The sequence below is a fragment of the Serinus canaria genome, chromosome 3 (assembly GCF_022539315.1).
Source record: "Serinus canaria isolate serCan28SL12 chromosome 3, serCan2020, whole genome shotgun sequence".
NCBI classification, from domain to species: Eukaryota; Metazoa; Chordata; class Aves; order Passeriformes; family Fringillidae; genus Serinus; species Serinus canaria.
The window spans coordinates 33,395,804-33,415,020 of record NC_066316.1 but is presented as its reverse complement, the minus strand read 5'-3'; the positions used below and the strand labels follow the sequence as shown (position 1 = coordinate 33,415,020).

Genomic DNA, 19,217 nt, shown 5'->3' with positions numbered 1-19,217 from the left:
CTATGGAAACAATGGTTGTGTGTAATAGTTAAGACAATTGTTAAGACTATGCAAGACTAGTTGATGATAGGATCAGACAGTACACTCACAGCATTAGGTTTTCCCCAATATAAGAACCTTTATTCAAATTAGAAGTGGGCTTTAGCAGGCAGTGCTAGCCCTTGAAACCAGGTTCTGTGTCCTCCAGCACACTGCTGTGGTTTATGTCTAAGCCTTGTACACTGGAGTGCTGTGAGGAATGACCACATGCCACAAGCATAATTTCCTAATGGAGACATGATCAGAAAGTATAAGAAAAGAAGAGCATCTCCTTGACTGAAAAACATTAAGAAGATTAATGGCTGCTTTAGAAATAATCAATGTGAGAAGGTAAGCATGTTGTTTTGATTAGAGAGCCAGACCTAGGAAAAACAGCAAGAAGAATAAGAGAGTGAAGAAAGCTGCAGAAGGAAAGGAGAAGAAATTTTGGGTTGTTACTGCAGAGGGCTTTTATTCTCATTAGTTTTAGGGTTTAGTATTGTTTTCAGCTACGAAGGGTAATTTAGATTATGCTGATCTTATATCACTGAGACAAGGAGCTGGACAGATTCTGCAGAACAGAAGTGTGTGACTCATGGAAAGAGTAGCTAGAGAAGAACTTGCTCAACTTGAACTCTTGCTTATAGGGATTTTATTTACCCCTGGGGGAGGGTGAAGTTTTCCAGCTTGGCATAGAGCTAAACTACTTTACCAGTGAGAGAGAACTTGAAGCCTCATTTGCTGAGAAGATAAGCTTTCATGATACAGGCTAACATGTACTGAAGATTATTGCACAGTCAGAGAGGAAAAAGATGCTTTAAAGCATGGGGATTTTTAGCTGTGAAAATTAGCTAATGAAGTATTCAACACATACACCTAACTAGATGATCACATTAACTCTTTTTTATTCAATACACAAGACAAACCATCAAACATTTATTTACAGCAGGCACACTTAACAAAAGAGGAGAAATTCTCCCTGCTTTGAGGATCTGTAGGAGCTCTTCCAACAATATGATACCCATATTCTCCTTCACAAAATGCCCCTTAGAGAATTCACTCAAAACCATTTTATTATTTTTATTTGTAATGGGAATAATAAGCTACCTGTCTAGTGACATCATTATGGGTACTTGAAAAAAATTAGCTGTGGAAGCATTTGGAAAGTGTTATATGCAAGAAAATTACTTACTAAAGAGCATTGTTTAGTTTGAAGGCAAATTCAGCCTCAGCTCATCTGTACAAACAAGTTTTAAAAGAAAGAGAAACTGCTCCCCACCCCACTTCCCTGATGTGCTGATCAGAGCTCTTAACAGCAACCTAAAACATGCATAAGTTAAGAAAACTCTCCAGTTTCTCCAGAACAGGGTAGAACTTAATCCTCAGGCACAGCATGCCTGAAAAGTTGGAGATGACAGAGACAAGATGAGATTTAGATGCAGGGTCAAAACAAAGACTTTTTAAAGGTAAGTTATGACTATGAATCCTCTTTTTTTTTTCCTTGACAAACCCTACATCAAATTGTGAGGAAATACTGAAGCTGCTTTTGTTAATATTTTGTTCAGCATAACTATTTGTAAAAAGACTTTGTTCTACCGAATTGCATTGTCAGGTAACTGAGATCCTCTCTGCAATAAAAACGAGCCCTAAATTCTTTCAGAGGGAAAGGGCCCACCTCATTTTAAGACTAAGAAAGCCTAAGAAAAGGTAGCAGGTGTGAAAATTCAATTTATTAGCCCAATCTTTGAGAAGAGCTAAATCAATTAGTATAAATCTATTCTAGTCTTTGAAAGATACATGATAGTAGATGACAAGAGAAGACTGAAGAGCTGTACAATTTTGGCTTGGAAAAGCTGCTTTAAATGCTGCAGCACTGAAGATGAAAATGTCATAGTACTTGATGAGTTGAACTGTAAAGAATCACAAGAGATTCCTGCAGACCCTAAAAATGTTATGTATTGTATCTTTCACAAAACTGGCAAACACTCAAAAAAACTACTGGTGGTTTTGCCAGTCAGCATGAAAAACTTACATATGGCCTTCGTTCAGGTTTTCTTGACTGGAGAGGCTTTCTCTCAATTTAAATTGTTGGCAGTCATAATTTCTGATTTTCATAATTGCAGTTGCCTTTAAATCAGCTCTGGAAATCATCAAACTTACAGTCCTGGAGCAGAATCCTGATCCTTGTCAGCCATGGCTACAACCCCATAGAAAATGAAGGGCAACAAAGGTTAGTTCAGCTTTGAAGGAGTAAAGGTACTACTTGATTTTAGGTCAGTGATGGACATCAATGTGCTTTGAACAGGAACAGATGAGAAGCTTCTGTGCAGAGGTAGATCATTCTTTTTGTGTTCAGATTACTTCTTTTCAGTTCAAGATTGTACGTACACTGATAGGTCAAAACTGTGGTCCTTGAAAATTCTACACTTAGTTTTGGAAGAAAAGAACAGGAATCTGCTCCCTTTGCTTTTTTCTTCTTTTCATCAAATTTTAAACTGTAATGTGAACAAAACACTAGGATCCTGAATCTAGAGAATTTGAAATTTTTGTCTGCTGCTGGCTAAAAGTCAACACAACCAAAATGAGAAAAAGAGGCTGCGTGAGCTGAAACTTCATGCTGCAAATGCCTGCTTTCCTGGATGACCCTGTTCTGGACAGATAATTGTTCTTTGCAGCCCACCTACATGTGACTCAGAGACAGGCTCTTTAGCGCTGAGGCACATCCTTCAGACCTTTTTTTCTCTGGAATGCTGATGTGTAGAGCTGAAAGACTGTCTGCCTGCTGCTCGTGTGTGCCGGGCGTGATCCGCTGTTGCCCGCAGATGTGCGCGTTCGAACGAAGCAGCTGTGCAGCCCTGGGGCCCGCCTGCTGCTAGGCGCGGAAAGCTCTGCCGGGACACGGAGACAGCGCCGGCCGGAGCCCCGCCGGGAGGGGAGGGACTGGAGGCTCGGGCTGCCCCCCGGGTGGCTCCGGTGCCAGCAGAGGAGCTGCGGTTCGTGACTCAGGGGCACGGCGGTGTCTGCCAGCAGCACGGCGGTGTGGCCTTGCTGGGCACGGAGCACAAGCCCTCTGCTGTTTAGGTGCATCTGCTGCTGCTTTAGGGAAGCATGGTGAATTACAATGGCAGGTTTGAAACAGTCTGACGGTCGTAGAGAGTTTTTTAAAATACAGCTGTTAAGGGAGGATAAAAATTATTATTTTCATAAAATAATAATTTGGAATTATTATGTTCATAAAATAATAATTTTGGAATAATGCCTTTTCTTTTTTTCTTTGGCTCAGGTGAACACTGCAAAACTGACTATAACCAGAGAAGGATTCTAGTCAAGTAGTCACTCACATCACTTTGATCTGGCTAATTAGAGACCATGTTTAGATTTTCTGGTGCAGTCAGCCCCTACCTCCTCAGCTACAAGGCCAGACTGAAAAAAAGTTAAAAAAAAGCCTCTTTTCTACAAGGCCAGACTGAATTTGTATTTTCTCAATGCAGGTGCTTGGCTGGTGTGTCTCTCTACAGTACTGCTATGTTACAACCTGCCTGGTGGCCAGATCAGTTCAGGCTGTGCCTGGCGTCATCTGTAAGCCCAGGTGTTGAGCCTTTTCCTGAGGTCTGCTCATCCCATCCAACTCTTCCAGTCCTCAGTCTCCTTCTCACCTGTAGCCTACACCAGGAAGTTTTCTACATTATTACCCTGCAGGCTTGCTTCTTGAAACTGGTTTCTGACCCAGATGGGCGGCAGCTGGACCTGTTTCCACCTGAGGCTGCTTGTTAGGCATGATGCCACACCTCATCACAAATGCTAATAGTAATTAAGGGTGAATTAAGGGTGGAGGGGACCCTCAAAGGTTCTCCTGCTCAGACCAGGGTCAGTGTTCAAGCATGCTGATGCAAAACACAGACATGCTACAATCTGACATTAAATAGCTCTGCAGACACATTTTGCTATTGGAGGAAAAGTGCTGGAAATGAAAGTCCAGCATTTTATTACCTACCGACTTTAAAAAGTGAAAAAAAAAAAAAAAAAGAAGCTTGTAATTTTCATTTTGTCATCTTATTCCACAAACCTTGAAGGAGCACCAGACAGAGAACCTATACACAGTCTCCCAACCTCTAACATTGGTGTTCTGGGAGTTGCTCCAAGTGCATCATGAGAAGTAGTATTCTGCCCTTTTTTTAATTCAGAGAGCCAGGATCTGCTGCTTCGTGTGCCCAGCTGGTTTTTAAACAATTTTTTACCCTGACAGTCAAGCTCAGGTGCTAAGCAGGGCTGGGTTCCTGTCTCTGTGACATGCAAAGCAAGGTTAAACTGGACAGTAGATACCCCAGCTGTCCACCCAACTTCATCCTAGGCTGTCAGAGGGGGAGACCAAACAGACAAGGCTGTGAAAACATCACCTTTCAGGTTATTCAGCAGCTGCTGCGGGGTAATCGTGGCTGGTGCTCCCACGAGCCATGGCTCCTCTTCCCATAGTTTCATACCACTTCTGTCTGCTTCACTTCCACTTCCACATTTGCTGGTCTGCCTAGGTTATGTACAATTATGAAAACTTTAGGACATTCTTCAATGCTAATTGCAGTCAGAAGCAACTTTATTTTACACAGACTCTTTTTCCTTCAGCTTTTAAAAATGCGAGCAGCACATGGTGCAACACTGAAAAATCAGGATCCATTGCTGAAGTTTATTTTTGTAGAGATTAGTATTCTTGGCATACAACATAGTCATACTGTGAGAGTTCTCAAATATTAGTTATAATATTTACTTTGCTTTTGTGAATAATGTTAGTTTGAACATGTCTTCTCCTAAGGTAAAGTGAAATAATTGTATGTATTTTCTTATTTTTGTGGTCCTTTCCACCTAATTTCCTCTGCAGTTTATTTATTTTCAGTGTACATAGGATTGTACAAAGAAACAAACAATTGTAAGGAATAGTGTAATAAAAAAGTTCTATAGATATTTTAATTGTTTTGTAGACAACATATATTTATTTCCTTGAGGGGAAGAATAATTGCAGCAACACAGTGAGGATATTTTCATAACTTGAAAAAAATCTTGTATTTCTGAATCAGTTATTTTCCATATGTGAGAATGACTGTGAAACTGCCAAATATTCTAGAAGAGATTTCTGCTAGTTTGGTAAAATGGAATTTAAGACTATACAAATCCACACAACTTCTTTTATTACAGCTATTGTCAGTAACTTATAAAGGAACCTACTCCTACTTGCCTTAAGTGTGTATTTTGTTGGATATGGTGGTGGTCAGTGGTGACAGACTGGCATCAGACTTTTGCAAAAAAGGATCCAACTTTCAGTGTGACTTAATGCAAGGGAAAAAATAAAGTCCCTATTGCAATCTTTTTTGTAGTAGAGTGGGAATGATGACCCCCCCTAGCCCCTCTATCATGACTTTGTTTTCTTTTCCCATCCAGACTTGTGGCTCTGGAATACCTGCATGCTAATCTGTCTGCTTCAGAAACTGAGTGCCACACAGGATCTGTACTGCTCCAAAGTGTGAATTCATGTCATGGACCAAGATCATCATAAAAGTTCCTTGGCCCCTGAAGAGCTACTCTGCTTCAGGACCCTGTGACTGCAGTCAGAAGAGCCGGCAGGATTTGTCACCTGGGGTGTGTGGACAGTGCCTAATGCAGCAGTCCCCAATTGCAGTGCCAGGGGGAGTGTGGCCTTGGGAGATGATGAGTTCTTTCAGAGAAGGTGTTTGGGAAAGCACATCCATGCATCTTGGATTCAGCAAATCCAGCAAGGGGGAGGCTAAAGGTCGGTTACCCAAGGTAATGTAGTGTGAGACTGGAATTACTGGGATGTGCCAAGTGCAGTCATTAGAGACCTCCAAATCACAAGGAAGGTCACCAGGAGTGAATGGATACAGCAAAGCTCAGCTGCTTCCTTCCAAAGCCTCACACATCCATCCAGGCCTAGTCTGTGTTCCTTGGAAGTAAGTGCCTACATTAATAGAGTGAGCAGGACTTGTCCTTTTCTGAAACATTATTAATGATGTATATACTGTGGTAACACTCAGGAACAGTTGAGGCTTCAGGATATTAGACAAACTGTAGAGTAATTGCAGTTTCTGCCTGAAGGAACAAACAACAATCAGGGTTGGAAGGTACAATTCTGTTTGTAAAATAGCATGCAGAAATTATATCTATATGGTCTTCCTCTGCAAATCACATTCAGAGTCATGTGTGACTTACTTTAGTGACATTATAAACACCAATTACTTCTTTTTCCTGCTCTGATGACAGTTAGACTAAGCTGTTTTCTTTTGTTCAAAAGAAATACTCTCCACATTAGAGTCATGTTACCTGTACAGAGCTATGGCTAAAGTGTAATTTAGACTGCAAAATACAGGACTTTTTTTTCAGATAATTGTATAGTACAGAAAAGGAAAAGAGCAAATACAGGTCTCCAGCTGATTCTCAGCTTACAAGAAATTATAGACTGCTTTTCCTCCTTTAGCTCAAAAGAAGTTTGAAGTAATATTACTCAAGCTAATCGAAGTACAGTAAGAGTTTTCTTAAATAGCCAAAATTGAGGCTAAATACAGCATTTAGCCTTGTCAAACTCTAATGTTAAATGTGAGCTTCCAACCCAGCTCTGCTTACAAGCCAAGACTTGCTGATCTACCAGATCACCAGGGCTGCTTACTGACCCCCTAGCTGGACACATCCAGCATTGCTGATCATTCAACTTACTGCCTGGCTAATGTGGACATGGAGTCACAGGGACATGTGGTGGCACTGTGGTGCTTATTGCTGGCTCAGCGATCACCTGTGCTCAGATGGCTTCACCCTCTGCAAAACACAGAGCACATCCTCACTGAAGCATCCTGCAAAGGTCCCTGCACTGCCCTGCGAGCCAAGGCACCAAACACATCCTCCATGAGACAGGGCAGCAGCTGTTTGATGAAAAGAACAGTGGAGGTCTGAGTGCTGCCAGCTTTGACCGCTCAAAACTATTGTCCTTCCTCATTCAACTCAAGGGACTGACCCCAAAGTTACAAAACTTGAGCAAAAACATATATGGCAGCTTAGTTCTTCTTTTGGTTTGACTAATGCTATTTTGCTTCTTCTTATAGATACTCACACTCTCAAACTGGCTTCTCCCCTGTCCATTAAGCCTTCAAACCTTGAGGCAGTCATGCCATCTCATCAGGGCAGCAGTTCTGCCTCCTGGATCTGTACTGCTCCCAGTCTTCCAGCCAGCTCTGCCCTTCTCAGCCTCACCCTTACAGCAGAGCATCCAGAGGTCTGCCCCTCTGGTGGGTGGTGTACAGACTTAGGAACTTTATGTTCCTTATGTCCACCCTTTAGTCACAAACCACAGGGGACAAGAACAGAAACAGTGCAAACTGCTTTCCCAACTCTTCTTCAAAGAGGGCTGCTCCTGAAAGGTGGTGTGAGATACTAATTCCTGTTTGTCACTGTTTACTCAAGTCAGTGTCTTTTCCACAGGAGCTGGGCAGGCAGCCAGGGCAGGTTTCCCACAAGCAGTGACACCATTTACTAAAGAATCCTCAGAACTTTAGTAGTCACCTGGCTTGATTTTAAAAGGTCAGCATCTGGCTGATGCTGATCTGTGCTGGATGAACTTCTTGTCCTTTGAAAGCAGAAACTTCTACATGTGAAGAAATTTTGAGCTGAGATTTAGTCTGCAGTGGTGATTCACTGAAATCCTCTTTTAGCTGTTAAAACTTAATGCAGCCAACCTGATGTGTTACTGCAGCCAAACCTGACATCCAAGACCTTGTGGAGAAGGAAGGAGAGGGAGGAAGGAAGCAAAACCAGATAGCAGACAAATCAAAAAGTGTGGATTTCCTTGCTAGAGGGGAGAAAATAAAAAGAGACCACTGAAAATCAGATCTGGCATATAAATATGTGTAGAGTGCTTGACCTCTAGCAATTGATTTCAGATAATACTAAATGTTTTTTCAAGAATGGTTTTTTACCTCAGTGATTCTATGCAAGGCATCCACCATTGTGGCTATATTTCCCTTGAGGTTCCTTACCATTTGCTGTACAGTAGCCAGTAATACACCACATTTGCCCCCTGCTTGACATGACTTAAACCTCACATTTCTTAAAATGCAACTGACTTCTGCTATGGAATGATGCAGTTTTTGCCCTCTGTTCAACAAACCCAGCCACACACAGAGTTGTGATCTCATTCTGGAAAACTTCTGAAGGACTGCGGCCTTGTGCAGGAGTACCATGTCAGTTTCTCACCACTTACTCAGTCCTCACCTCCCCACACTGGTATCAAGGTGTTTTTCTGTTCCCTAAACACTGTAAAAACAGTTAGCATAGTTGGGATTCACAATAATTAGCTTTTGGACGGCTGAGCAGTTCACTTGCTGGGAATGTCTTCCAAGTTAAAAAGACAATAGATGTACATATTTGCTATGAGAAGAGGCAGTGGTCTCACAGTTATCTTCCCTGCAAACTTCAACCTGGGGCTTGGAAACTTTTAGGGTTTATCTCAGGTTTTCTCTGAAGCACCACAGAGTTTCATTCTCATTTAACCTACTGTGTTTAGAATACCTAAGTACTTGTGGCATTTTCTTTTCAAACACTGGGTTTCAATTCAGACCATTGGAGGCACAGGAGCAGAAGCCTTTAACATTGATGTGGATCCCTTACACTGTGACTATAGCAAGCTCCAAACTCTCATCTATTTAAAACATCTATTTATTTTTGAGCAGTTTTAAATAGATGAGAACTAAAGAAGAAGGGACCGTTGTGCTCTCAACACTGGCTTTTGCCTAGAATCGAGTCCACGTAAAACCCTCCTGCTCCCCTTGCCGGCTGTGTAGCTGTGCCAAGAGCATTTAAGAGCAAAATCTCGTCAGTTTGGAGCTGGGGTCAGTGTCCTTAAAGCTTTGGAAAAGAGCAGAGGAGAATCCTGGGAGGAGGACCTGAATTCCAAGCTATTGGATTTACAAACTGATTCTCCACAAAGTTTCTTGGAAAGAACACGGACACATCAGCATCTGAGTATTTTAAAAGATGTACCTTCGGGTTATTTTGTGAACTTTGTTTTTTTGTTTACAGCGCTAAAGGGTGAGATTAGTGAAGACACACTGGAGAAAAACGTGGGCAGTTTTGCTTATACCTTAATTATGAGTATACAGTTGTGGTTTGTATTTCATTCTTTATTAATACATACTGCTTTATGAACATAAAGAAAAACAAGGAACAATACAGTCCCTCCTAATTCTGCTAAGATTTCTGCTAAGAGCAACCTCTGGCTCTCATCAGGCTGAGACGGAGGGATGTGCTTACCTTTAACGCGTATAGGCGCTTTTATCGAGTCCCCACCTAGAGAGTGAAGCACGTCTATTACACTTTTGGGGCTTTAAAGCCTCACCTCCACTGAAATACAACAGAAAGGTTCAGCTGTTGCCGAAGCACAGGTACGCTGCCCCAGCAGCTCGGGCGGCTGTGCGGGCCGGGTCCCGGGCAGTCGGCAGGTCGAGCAGGTATTTCCGAAGCTCGCTTAGCGAGCTCCGGACCCCGCGGCCGCCCCCTGCCTGCCCGCGGTCACCTGGCCCGGCCGGGCCCCCTCCCCGGCCGGGAGCGCCCCTGACGTCACGGCGGCCCCAGATTGGCTGCGTGGGGCCGGCACCGGGGCAGGGGCACCCTCCGCCCGCCCCCTCCCCTCCGCACACGCTCACTCGCGGAGAAACTCTTAAAGAGGGGCTTGGGAACAGCCCGCACCGGCTCCAGGGCCGTTCCTTACACACGCAGGCAGACCCCTGGCAGCTCCGGCACCGAGACATCTGCTCTCCATTGCGACCACCCCCCTCCAGCAAACACCCTTCCCCTGCTGCTCCTCCTCCCTTTCCCGCTCCGGCTCGCAGCTCGGCTCGCACCCGCCGCTTCCTTTCTTCCAACGATGTTTTCCTGCTCTACGGAGCGACGAGTTTGCTGAACTTTCCTAACAGTTTGGGGGGCGGGCGGGAGGATCCTGAGGCTTTTTTCCTCCTCCGCCCCGCCCGGAGCAGGTTGGGGGGCAGCGAGCGGAGGAGGGATCCGCGCCCCGGGCGCAGGTCGCACGCACACCCGCGTCCTTTGGCGGAGAGGAAACCCTTGCGCCACGGCTCCGCGAAGTTCGCCGGCTGTAGGGGGTCCCGCTTTGGAAATGGGTCGGATCAGATGGGGCTTCCTCCTCCTCCTCGCTGCCTGTGCGCTTTTGTCACCAGGACTCGCAGCTTCCGAAAAGGGCAGGCTAAGGAGGATCACGTACGTCCTGCAGCCCGGCCGGGGGAGCTCCTCTGGCAGCCGGCAGCAGCGCCCGACCCTCCTCGGGGGGGAGCAGCAACAGCAGCGCACGTTCAATGTGCAGCTGAACACGCGCTACGGCGGCGGCGGCGGCGGCCCCCCGGAGCGGACCCGGCGGATGAGCAAGCCGGGCAGCGCCGCCGTCCAGCTCCGCTTGGGCCCCGCCGGCCAGGTCCACCCCAACTCCGCCGCTCACGCCTCCTCCTTCGCCAAGCCGGCCCGCTTCAGCCCGCGGCTCAAGGCGCCGCCGGGCCCCCACGGCAACAGCAGCGCCGCCCTGCCCCTCCGCCAGAAGCACCAGCTGCCGCCGCTGCCGGGGTAAGGCGCCCTCCTGTCCCGCACGTCCCCGCTCCACCACCGCAGCTCCCGACCACTGCCAGCATCCCCGTCGCGGCCGCTGTCGCCCCCTCGGGAGCGGGGAGAAGGCGGGGGGCTGTCCCGGGCTCCGGGGCACCGCGGCGTTACCTGCCCGGCCCGGCGCTACCTGCGCAGCCCCGGGGCCCGGCGCGCCCGGAACGCCAGCGGCGCGTGAGGTCGGGCGCGGGGCCAGCTCCCCTCGTGCCGGCAGCCCGCGGCGGCCCCGCGCCCGGCGTGAGGCGTCGAGTTCCGTCGGGAGGGTTCATCCTTCCCGCCTTTTGTCTCCCCGGCCCAGCGCCCGCCCCGCGGCCCGGCTCGGGATGGGGAGCGGGGGTGCCCCGCCGGACACTGGTCCTTGTTTGCTGTTCCCGCAGGGTCAATGTGTGCGGGGGACAGTGCTGCCATGGCTGGAGCAAGGCCACGGGCTCCCAGCGGTGCATCAAACGTGAGTAGCCGTGCGGTCGGGGAGGGGCGTGTGGTAGGAGATGTGGTGGGACCCGAGGGGACCGGGCTGGCACCTGGCGAGGTGGCGGGTGCTGGGATCGTCTGTGGGCAAAGTGGTGCTGGCTGAGCTACAGAACCCACGGGAGAGATCTAACATTCTTCCATCCTTAAAGCCCTCCTTCCTAACCTTCACCTTTGCTGAGGGTGAATCGTGGGGGTCTCTTGCGTTTATTCGTAGCACACATTTTTGGAGAGGGCTTTGTGGAGGCTTTGTACCTGTGAACATGCCCTCCCCATCAGTTCTTGGGTTTCAGGAGTCTTTAGAATGGGGGGCTTAACAGGGTAAAGAATCTACCAGAGGAGCACAGGTGGGAAGCAAGGAATCACCATCTACCCACCCTGTCCCTTCACCAGTATGACACATGAATGATCCTGTGCTTACCACATGGAATTTTTGAAGCACTGAACAATGTGAAAGAAGTGGGTTTGGTGATGGTAGAGTGATGTACCTTTACTGGGATAACTAGAAACACAAAATAGGTGCATAAAATAACACTGATTGAGCCAATCCTGCTATGCTCCTGTAGTTCTTTCTCATGGGAAAGCAGAAGAATTTCTGCTCCTTTAGGCAAGACTCAGAATGATTGCTGGTGGCTAAAATGGAGTGATGTCATGAGGTCAGGAAAGACTGGAAGGGCCTAAGTCTTCAGGAAACTCCTGTGAGCATCAGTGAGATTGGGCAGATTTGGGAGTATTGCTGTAGTTCAGCAGGACAGATTGCTGTCCCTGAGAGAGCTGGAATAAACACTGCTTTTGAGATTTATTTTTTTCCCCCCAATGGCTTTTGTCCCTGTGTGGGATTTTTCACAATGGGGAGCAATCACTTTTGTAATCCTGACTAAGGTCAAGTACCTTTGACCTGCGTGGACCTGTTGCTAAGAAGCAAAGACTTTATGACAGTAGTTAAAGACAAAACTTCACCATTTCCCTACTAATTTAGACATGTATTTAAGATATTCTTCTAAATTAACATTTTCAAACACATGCTGCTGTGTTAGGTTAGTCACGTTTGCTTAATACCTTACAAGTACTAGAATATTTTCCTTCAGCTTACAGTGGTATTTTGAGGATAACTGCAGAGCTTAATAAAAACCTACCTTAGCTTTAAGACTAATAAAAAAACCCCCACCTCTTATTACTAAATTTCAGGACATTAAGTGAAAAATGTATTTTAACTGTGCTACTGTCAACCAATTTTATTTTCACTATTTTGAACAAAACTCAAACAATATTTTGGTTTTTTTCTCAATGTCTTTTTCTCTGTCTTCTAGTAACTTTCATTTCCAGGCAACTTTTTTGTTTGTAAATTAAGTCATTTTCTTTGCTTTTTTCCTTTATGCTTTGTCTTTTTCACTTCTCTGTTTATCACTTATCTTTTCTTTTTTATTCCCTTTTATTTTTAGAGTCCTCAGTAAGGACCAAGTTAGACAATTGGATTTGTATGTGATAGCTGTGTAGAATTTAATTTAAATCCATTAATTATTTGGCTAGTTCATACAGTTTTTGGAGGAATGGAGCAGCAGAGACAAAAGAAAGAAAGGTTGGGGGGATTTTCTCATTTTTGTGCCTCTGATATTAGACTCTCCTTAACATTAAATATTTTTATTCCCTTCTCTGATGCTTCTCTAATTCCTCCTAGCAGTGGTATAATAGACTTGGCTTGGATTTGCTCAGTTTCACCCCTCTCTTGGCAGGCCAAGGGAAGCACTGAATGTACTGAAGTTGTCTGTTTTGTAACTTAGGCAAACCATGAGATAGCACTGACTTGATTCAGCTCACAGTCATAAAAGCCAGATATCACCTTTTCTGGAAGCTCCTGATGTTCCTTTCAGAAGAAAAGAAAATCTATAACTGAACAACAGTTAACCCCTTTGTCTCCTGTAAAATTATAAGTGAGTTTTTAAAATTCAGATAGCAGGCTCTGTTGGTTTTGAGTGCCTTATTGCAGCAGTGGATTAACTGTGCCACAGATGCTGGCACACCTGAGCTGACTTGATGCAAAATAGGTTTGATTCTGTCAGGGTTTATTAGTTCAGGCTCAGTATCACTTTAAAAAGCTATTTAGTCTCTAGGGCCAGATTTTATTCTTTTGCATGGTGCAAAGCCTGAGTTAATAAACCCCAGACCCATACTGGCTCTTTCCAGAGCCAACTTCCATTTGTCTGCATCATGCTTCCAGAACCAGAGTGCTGAGAGCCAGCTCTGATCAGCGAGGTTTATTAGCTCAGGTGTAATCCCAGGCTGGAACAAGCAGCATGTGTTTCTGCTCTGCTGCACCTGTGTGAATAAGCCTGCCTGGAATCCTCAGAGAGAGGGGGTGAAGGGTAGAGGTTTGGTCTTGCAGCCAGGCTCCTTTCCCTTTGCCTTGCTGGGTGGTGTTTGCCAGCCCTGCTTTCTCGTGGGGGAGGCTGTGGCTGCCGTTCCCTTGGGTGACTTCTGTCTGGGCAGTCTGGCTGGGAGCAGTAGCAGCCACATCACTTTTCCCTCAGTAGCAGCAACAGGAGGTGTTTGAAATGTCTCTGTGCAGGTCAGAGGGCAGCATCTGTACAGAAGAGGCAAGGGAACTTTGTAAGTTCTTTTATTTAAACTTTAGTCTGAAGCTGAACTGCCTGTTGTGTTTACATTTGTTCATGTTCTCTTGGAAGCCTGACAGTCCTCAGAAGGTGAACTTCTGTCTTTCTGTGAACTGTATGAGAGTGTCTACCATATCCAATTTAGACATCTAGGGTTTTCCCCCCTCTGTCCCTAATATTTTGGTTCTACATTGTAAAGTTTTAAGAACTTTTTTCAAACTCAGAGTGACTTAAATTATGAAGAGCTGCATCATTCTAATTAAAAAGATGAAACGATAACACTCAGTGTTAGAAGTATTCAGAATTGCTTTATGCTGGGCATATGATGCCTAACAATCAAAACCAACATTTTTGAAGCTTTCAGAACATCCACCTTTGGGTAAAGACAAAGGTGGGAAAAATTGAACCACAACAGTAAACATCTTGGAAAGTCAGAAGCACGTGACAATATTTAGGACAAGGATTGTCTTCCAGTCATAGTTATCTTAGGTTATGATCTGTGCAAGTGCAGTAATGAGATACCACTGAGGCTGGAGACACCATGTTTTGTTAGTACTTGTTGCATAACAGTGCTTTTTAGAAACATTAATTAGCTCTGTAACATGTCTGTAAGGCAAGTAAAGCTTAGACTGTGGGGTTTCTATTATTTCATTTAGGGAAATTAAACCATAGGTTAAATGTGGTCTTGGACAAGTTACAACAACTGTCAGGAAGGCCTGTGCTGGAAATCAGGAGTTCCCACCACCCAAATGCGTGTTTATCCTGTTGAAATCTGTTGTCTCCTACTTCATTACTTACTACTAAATTTCTGTTAGTTAAAACTGCTTCTACAAAATTTGCTCTTCTGCTTGTTCTGATTTTGTTTGCTAAATGGTACAATGAGTTGTTTTTCATGTTGGGAATGTAAGAGAAAATTACCTATTGTATGGAAAATCTGATGTCTTAAAAAGATAAATGAGAAGAACCACCTTGTAGTAGTAGTAAACCCCTTGTAAAATGTGTAATATGTTTTATTTGGAGTATTAATAGCAGTTGTTTGCAAGTGATCTCGATGTAAACTGGATGATTAAAAAAATGGAAAGGAGAGAGCTTGCAGTTTTTAATGGCATGAGTTTCTTACTGCAAAGGTGGAAGAAAGGCTCATAGGTCAAAGAGGTGAGGAAGTGGATTTTGGAGGAACACATTCAGAATAGATTTCCTCTAGGGAGAGAAATTGCTGTGTATGTAGAACCCAGGTGTGCCATCATTGTCAATTAAGATTAAAAGGGAATTAAGTCTTTCTTAGCTGAAGGTGTTGTGTGTTTGCATGCATGTATTCTGTGCATAGGGCTAGTACTTTGGTGTTGTAACTGGACTGAATTCTATGAGTTTGATCTGTCATGTGCTTGGGCACTTTGGGAAGGTCATCAGAAAATAGGAAAGCAGTCTGTTGGCTTTTTCTTCATATTAAAAGATTGTCTTGAAAGTTGTCTTTTAAGAAAGACTGCCTGACTCAGTGTTAAATAAAGACTTACAGAGGCTTAATTTATTTTTCAGAATAAGAAAATATACAACAGTAGATCCTTGCTGCTGTAGAGGCAGGAGGCTAGAAAGTTGTGTGAATACTTGCCCCGAGGAAACATCCCTTTTGTTCAGTTTCTGAATCTGCTTGGCCTCTGCCTGTGCACTGCTGTTCAATTTGAGCCACCTCCTCCCTAAAGTTCCAGAGCTGCACTTCTTGCTGTGGCTGAGTAAGCATGCTACAGCTTTGTATCTCCTCCAGGACATGGGCACCTGACAGTGTGACCAGTGGCTCCAGATCACCTGGATGGAGTGTGCCCTAAGTTGCTTCCAGCTTGTGCTTCTCAATTTCTTGGGGGAAGGTGAGGGCAAGATTGCATGCTTAGGTCTTGTCCTGGAATAGGTTAGGATCCAGACCTGGAAACTTAGAAATATACATGAGTCCTCCAGTTTAGATGTAAAACTCTGGATCACTAAACATATTAGTATGCTTGAAATCTGCTCTTTTTCTGCCTTCAGTTCAGCTCTTAGAAGGGGGTATCCAGAAGAACTGTACTCTTCATCATTGGAACTGAGTACTTCAAATGTTTGCAGCTGTGCTTCTTGGTGGTTTTCTGGTCACAACCGGTTTCTGAGGCTTGTGCTTAATCAGTTTTGTGGCTTTGAGTTTTACCAAGTTCTGTTTATTTACATTGTGTATACAAAGCCTAACTATAACATACTGTCCCCAGATGTTGTTTCTTCTCATTCTAAGACCATCATCTCAGTAAAAGCAATATCAATCTCCTTCAAATTATGTCTAAATCAAAATTTAATATCTGAGTTTTAAAGAGGCAAACTACTTTGACCCATGTGACTGACCTATACATTAGTCCTTTTTGATCTATCCATCTTTTGATGTGGTTTTTAAACAATTCAGAGTTGAAAAACTAAAAGTTTGAGAAGCTTGGTTTTGCCTTTGCTATGCTTGCTACTGTACTATGTAAATAAAACTTTTGAATTTCATGTTAATGAAATTCAGGGAATGGGCTTTGGTAGTGAGAAAGCGCTTATTAGGCCTTGGTAGTAATTCTTCTCTGCTTTATTTTTCACTTACTGCCCCCTTGGGAAGTGGGTACAACGACAGGGTCCAAATTCTTGTAGTCTTTATCTACAGTAGCAAGCAGCATGGAGCTGACCTATAGACAAAACCCTTTGGGTTTGATGACCTGAGGCCCAGGCCATGTGTGTTTCAGGGCTTAGTGTTTTATTTTGGGCAAGGTGTAGTCTGGTCTTGTGGTATGAACACCAATATGAGGCTGAAATAGATTAGGTGCGTTCTTGGAGTGCTCATGTTTTGAGTTTTGCTTTTTATTATTTAGATATATTTTTTCTTTGCATCTTAAAAGAAATAGAGTGCCCACACCTAAAGATAGTCCCACAGCACAAACCGTACCTCTGTAGGCACAGTTGGTACGACAGCTTCAGGAGAGGCTGACCTGAATCAGCAGTAATGCAGACTTTGAGCACAGTGCCTGTCTCCTGGCCATGCCTCCCTCCTGTGAGACCCGGCTGTAAAAGAGCTGTGAGCAGATGGGGGAGCTGTTAGCTGCTGCCTGCTCTACACATGACTGTGCCATGTGCCATTCCCTCATTTTGGTGAGGAAACTTAACTCCACAATTAGTATGAAGTGAAACCTAGCCGGCCTTCTCTTTGTGAGACACTGGGGACTTCACTGGAAACAAGCTCATAATGGTACATAGTCTGCTTCATACAAATACTACAAGTGTGTATGGAATTAAGATGGAAGAAAAAAAAAAAGAACCTTAGAAGAAATTTGTCAAGATGGAGCAGATGGCAGATTGATAGTGAACTTGTTCAGCTCATTGCAGCAGTTAGTGTTAACAAAAGAAGTAGGACCTGCAGTAAAATTGTGGTAAATCTACAGTAGATAAAAAGTCCTGAACACTTTCCTTCTTAATAGAGAATCAGAATGAACATGGAAAACTGAGGTGTTTTGGTTTAATTTTTTTTAACTCCCTTTCAGTTTGTTGGCTGTTTGTTTTCAGTGTGTAACTCGGAAGCGGAGTAGAAAGCTGTGCATGTGCCAGGGAAAGCTGTGGTTCATCCCTCAGTTGTGCATTGCCTGGTTGTGCACATGTGTAGGAGCAAAATGATGTATTGACAGAGAAGTGATGCTTTGATTCTCACAGTAGGAGTCTTACACCTCTCTCCTTACAGCCACTCTTCCTGAGCATGGAGAAGGGAAGAGCTGGAAGGGAGCATGCTCCCCTCTCCTTCCTGTCCTGCAAAGTGGCTTTGTGTTTGGGATCAGTGAGCCTCTCAACCTTGGGAAAAGCAGGGCTGTAGCGAGGGGTGGGGTTCTGCTCTCTGTGAGGCCTTCACCACGAAGGGCAGCTTGTGCCAACTGATCCTGCCTTAAAGGAAGCTTGGATTGCCTGGGAGCTCTAGGATTTGTGGAGGGTAGATGAAAACTAAAAACTCCCTAAACTGTCTCCCTGTTCAAACTCTGGAGTAGTGTGTGTTAACAGATTATTGATGGTTCGGGTGGCCGAGTCAGTCCATGCTCTGTAACTGATATGTTAGTTGTTAGACTGATGTTGGGCTGGGTTTGAGGTTTCTTTCTAGTTGGCTTTTTATTCTGCCTTTAAAAGAAGCAGTACATGGGTAGCCTAATTTGTTCCTAGAAAATAGATCCTATGCATTGACTAAAGAAAGAAAACAAATCTTGAGCATTTCTCCACATCTGTGGCTGCACACACAGTGGGTAAGAAGCATTTTACATTTAGTAAGGCAAGATGTTCATTTAAATACAGAGCTAAAAATAGGTCTGCTTGGGCATGTTCTTTTTTTTTTTTTTTTTGTGAAGTGCATATAGTAATCCCTGCATGTGGGAAATTGTTTTGTGTCCTATGGCAAGATTTGCTTTTTTTATAATTGAGATCAGGTTTTTATTATCCCTTTATGGCAGTTTAGGCCTGGAATTTCAGAGAAGCTCAACCAAATTGGGAACTTTTATTGAGAATTGGTTGAATTTAGGGAAAAATTTATCGTACTTACTGTTTTGCTACTCTATTTTAATTAATAGTTTTTTCTCTAGTCTTTCTCTTTTTTGTAACACTTCAGTTGTCTGAATCCTACATCCAGTTAAATATTTCCAGTTGCCTTTTTACTGAGCTTGTCTTAGTTTGTTCAGTTTGCTGCAAATTTATGATGAAGGATTTTGTAACAAAATAAGTAAGCGCTTGTGGAGAAATGTTAGGAGAATGAAAAAGGATTGCATACTGGAGTGTTAACCACTCAAGCAGCAAGAACAGTGTGTAACATGTGAATCTGCTGGTTTCCTTGGCTTAGTCCATTCTGTAATGAACAATTTTCATTTTTATTTGTGGGCACTGGAATGATAAAGGGATTTGTAGCATGTGAAATGTTTGTGTTGTCAGAATATGCATAGTTATGATCTCCTATAATTAAATACTTTAAAATGCCTCTCAGATTGTACAGGCTTAAATATTTATGTTATATAAACTCCAGTAAACACAACATGAATGAAAATGCCAAGTATGAAACAGCGTGTTATATTCTTGTTGCTGATAGACTAATGCATCCTTTTGCTGAAGTTAAGCTTTTGAAGTATTTGAGTACAGTTGCTATTCAATTCTACTGAGTCTTGGCATTTAGAGATTATACTATGGAGATACATAGAATATAATATTAGTAAAGTACATTATGTTGCCACAAGGTTAAGAGAAAAACTGTGTTTTTGTGTGTTTGCATTAAAAGAAATATGTATGCTAAAAGCATTGTTTTTTGTTTCCCTCCCTTCCTGGAGGTCATGTTTACATGCCATTGTGGGAATGAATCTGATGGTTTGAAGTGGACAGCAAAGAATTCCAACTCATGCTTTTATTTGAAGTGTATTTAGGGAAAGAATTTCCTAAGACCGTAGAGTTATGATAAAA

General features: G+C 43.9%; 1 protein-coding gene across 5 annotated transcripts in view; it reads left to right on the top strand.

Moving 5' to 3' along the window:
- The first annotated feature begins 10,039 nt into the window (after nt 1-10,039).
- The window catches only part of LTBP1 (latent transforming growth factor beta binding protein 1), a 188,574-nt gene continuing 179,396 nt past the window's right edge, over nt 10,040-19,217 (top strand). For 2 of the 5 annotated variants that reach the window (XM_030236100.2, XM_030236099.2), the window contains exons 1-2: nt 10,040-10,638; nt 11,052-11,122. In XM_030236100.2, the coding sequence (XP_030091960.1) occupies nt 10,181-10,638; nt 11,052-11,122 (529 nt within the window). In that variant the 5' untranslated portion in view covers nt 10,040-10,180. The remainder of the gene's footprint in view (nt 10,639-11,051; nt 11,123-19,217) is intronic. The other 3 variants (XM_030236097.2, XM_030236098.2, XM_030236101.2) reach the window with 3 other exon arrangements.